The following is a 4,249-nucleotide window of genomic DNA, read 5'->3' on the forward strand; positions in this document are numbered from 1 at the left end:
TGTTTCACGGAATATATAATAGTAATAATTGTATCCACTCACAAATCTTATTTCAATTCGGGGTTTGTTAGGGCTCTTGTGGGTTTCTGAATTCTCGAATTTCTCTTAAAATACAAGATTAAAAAATTAATCGTTAGAATTGATAAAAAAAAATTGATATGTATCATGAAAATTATAACATAACTGTTCAAACTTCATGAATCCATTACCCATTAATTTACTCAATATTAATCTAACTATCCGATTCTATTTTCTGTAACTTTTCCTTTCAATTTCTCTTTTTCCCACCTTCGGTTTCTTCCTTTCTTTCTCTCTTTCTCTTTTCTCTCGGCTTTTCTTCTTTTCTTCTCTTTGTTTTGCTCTCGGTTCTCCAATTTGGTAAATGAAGCAATTATCAAAATGTTGCATTATATATATCCACCGAATGAAAGCAAGCAGCTAGCTGTTGCTTTTGTAATCAGCCATGTTTTGGCTTTTTTTTTCTCCAACCGGTGCATGAAACTTTATTATTTACTGTTAGGTTTTATTTATTTTCAATTATTACTAATATCTAAAATATTTTGACAATCACTTGTAATTTCACATAATTTAATTGTTAATTTTGTCCTTGGACATAACTTATTTTTATATTAATGTATATGTCATATAAAGACAAGGATAGCTTCTCATTTGAGGACTCACAATGTAAATTCTCATAAATGCCAGTCAGAGGCGAAGCTCAGGGAAGGCTAACCCGGGCTGCAGCCCGGGTAAGCTTTTTGAAAAAAAAAATTATAACTTATAAATTTATATTTATTAATATTTATAAAAAAAACAAACCTAATAATTATAGGAATCCTTATTTTCCTCAAATCACAATTCATAAAACTCACTAGTATCTAACCAAATACGAATTTGAAATTCACCAAAATTCAATTGCTCAAGTCTCTTACTGCTGCTGAATACCCAGTCTCCTGCGCTCGAATTGACGCCCAGCCACTGCCTCATGAGTGACGCCGAGCCACTGTCGCAAGACTCACACCCGTAGGCTGAATCTCTCACCGCCGAGCCAACGCCGAATGCCCAGTCTCTTGATGCAGCCGCTGGTACAAAGCACTTTGCCTTTTAAACTTTAGTTTACATAATAGAATATGATTTTATGATAATGATGGTTGGCACACAAAGTGGAATTTTGGAAGAGAAGTTGTCGATTTTGTGAACTGAGAACTGTGATTCATCTTTCTAAAATTATAAAATAATAGAATATGACAAATAATGATGATAGCATATAAAGTGGAACTTGTAAAAGGTGCTGATTCATCTTCTTGGGATTATAAAGTAATGATGGCATGAAAGAATGAGTGATCAAAATAGTAAAATAATTAATTTGAATGCTGACTTTTTTTAATTAGCTTTTAACTTACGGTTTTGTCAATTTTTTATAAAATAAATACTAAATTTTTAATGTATTTTATTACAGATTCAATGATAAATAAACCAAGAAAAACTCTACTTTCTTTTTTTTAAGAGAATAGGTGAAAATCAATCATCCACCAAGTTTTTATCTCCATGTCAAGTTAATGCTCAAGATTCCAGTGAGCAACATGCTTCCAAGTTTCAAAGGGTTGAAGTTGAAGAAACTAGAAATACTTATCTGGAGCGTGATCCTAGATTACGTCATCAAATAGGGACATATTCAGTAAATCAAAGTGATATATTCGAAGGGAGTACATTAAAATGGAACCTTATCAGCCTAAACTACGAGACTATCCACTAACTAATGATGGCATGCAAGAACGTAGGTTTTAGTATCACTGGTTTAAAAAATTTCCATGGCTTGAGTACTCTGAGGTAAAAGATAGCGCATTTTGTTTTCCATGCTTTCTTTTTGATGAAATTCCATCAAACCCAAAATTTGTTATTGAAGGGTTTTCTAGTTGGAAGAGAGTCAACAATGGAAAAAAATGTTCTTTTTTACAGCATGAAGGGGGTCCATCTTCTCATCATAATAAGAATATGCAAAGTTGGGGTTGTTTGAGGAATCCAATTCAACACATTGATAGATTAATTAATGCCCAAACTTCACAACAACTTTTGGAGAATAGGTTACGATTGAAGACTTCAATTATTGCTGTTAAATGGTTAGCAAAGCAAGCATGTGCTTTTAGAGGTCATGATGAATCAGTTAATTCAAGAAATCGGTGAAATTTCATAGAGTTGATAAAGCATTCAGCGGAGTGTAGTAAAGAAATTGCTCAAGTTGTCTTGGAAAATGCTCCATCATATGCTAAGTATACATCGTCTGACATTCAAAAAGAGCTTTTAAATATTCTTGCAAACAAAGTACGAAACAAGATACGCAGGGAACTTGGAGATGGTAAGTTTTGTATTTTAGTAGACGAAGCACTTGATGAATCTGATAAAGAGCAAATGGCTATTATTTTAAGGTATGTTGATTGTGATGGGTATATTCGAGAACGTTTTTTAGAAGTTGTCAATGTCATGGAAACTACAGCAGTAACATTGAAAAAAGAAATATGTAATGTTCTTGCACGATATGATCTTTTAGTTGAAAATATCTGAGGGCAAGGGTATGATGGTGCTAGTAACATGCGAGGTGCATGAAATGGATTGCAAGCATTATTTTTGAAAGATTGCCCATATGCATATTATATACACTGTTTTGCACATCAACTACAACTTGCTTTAGTTGCAGCATCTAATGATGTGCCAGATGTATGGCTTTTCTTTTCAGCATTGGGTTCAATTGTAAATGTTCTGACTTCATCTGCTAAACGGCTTTCTGAGTTAAAATCTGTTTGGGAAGCAGAAATAATAGATTTGATAGCTTCAGGAGAAGTTCAAACTGGTACAGGGGCCAATCAAATTCATACTTTGCAATGGCCTGGAGCCACTCGGTGGAGCTCTCATTTCCGTTTTGTCAGTAGGTTGCTTGATTTGTTTAGTGCTGTTCATAAAGTTCTTGGGAAGTTGGTAGAGTGTGGGCCTAACAATAACATACGTGGAGAGGCTAAAGGTGCGTGTGAATCAATGATATCTTTTAAATTTGTGTTCATTTTGCATTTATTAAATAAAGTTTTGGGGATGAGTGATTTACTTTGTCAAGCATTACAAGTTAAATCTCAAGATATTCTAAATGTTGTGCACTTAGTCTCAACTACGAAAAAACTTCTTCAAAGGCTGCAAGACAATGGTTGGGAAACTTTTATTGAGAATGTAGTTCTATTTTGTGAAAAGAATGAGATAGATATGCCTGATATGAAAGCTCGCCATATGAAAGGGAGAGGACGTTCTTGTCAGCAGAATGATTATATTACAATGGAGCATTATTATCATTATGATATATTTAATACTGTGATAGATTTTCAATTGATGGAGTTGAATAATAGATTCACTTAACAGACTTTGGAACTCCTCACTCTTAGTTCAGCTTTAAATCCTATTGATGCATTTAAATTATTTAAAATTGAAGATATTTGCAGCCTTGCTGAAAGATTTTATCCTGAAGATTTCACTAAGATTGAGTTACAGGCTTTGAGAAGACAATTAGAGTGCTTTGAGATAGATATACGCTCTCTTCAAGAGTTTCAGAATATTACTTCCCTTTCTGAATTGTGTCGAAGATTGGTTGAGACTAGAAATTCACAGATTTATTTCTTGTTGGATAGATTAATTCGTTTAGTGTTAACCCTTCCTGTTTCAACAGCAACAACAGAGAGAGCATTTTCTGCCATGAAACTAATTAAGACAACACATCGAAACAAGATGGAGAATGAGTTTCTTTCAGATTGTATGGTTATTTACATTGAAAGAGAAATTGCGGACAATATTGACTCAGATGCGATAATAGATGAATTTTCTTTTTTGAAGAACCGCAGGACACAACTTCGTCAATAGTGTTTTTCTTATTTACATTGTATTTTTATAGTTTTATGGTTAAATTTTTATTTATGTAGTGTGCTTAATTTCATTTATATAAAACAAATTTTTTGAGAAGTAAATTTCATTTTTTTGTTTAAATCTAGCCCACCCAAACAAATGATGCTAGCTTCGCCACTGATGCCAGTTATTAAATCCTACATATATCATATTGGTAAAACTTTCCCTATCTTTAAAAAAAATATAAGTAAAGAAAAAAATTGGTAAATCTTATAAGAAGGTCCGACTATTTCAACTTAATCGGATCTAATATTTTTTTATTGCAAATTCTTTCAATTATACAACTGTCATCTGAATGAATTTTGAAAAA

General features: G+C 32.7%; 1 protein-coding gene across 1 annotated transcript; it reads left to right on the forward strand.

The window, feature by feature from the left end:
* Nucleotides 1-1,716: 1,716 nt before the first annotated feature.
* LOC102614219 (uncharacterized) lies at nt 1,717-3,897 on the forward strand. Its single transcript, XM_052443739.1, has 4 exons — nt 1,717-1,777; nt 2,195-2,356; nt 2,735-3,016; nt 3,473-3,897. Exons 1-4 carry the CDS (start codon nt 1,717-1,719, stop codon nt 3,895-3,897), a joined length of 930 nt encoding a protein of 309 aa, XP_052299699.1.
* Nucleotides 3,898-4,249: the final 352 nt, after the last annotated feature.

The sequence above is a fragment of the Citrus sinensis genome, chromosome 6, assembly GCF_022201045.2.
Source record: "Citrus sinensis cultivar Valencia sweet orange chromosome 6, DVS_A1.0, whole genome shotgun sequence".
NCBI classification, from domain to species: Eukaryota; Viridiplantae; Streptophyta; class Magnoliopsida; order Sapindales; family Rutaceae; genus Citrus; species Citrus sinensis.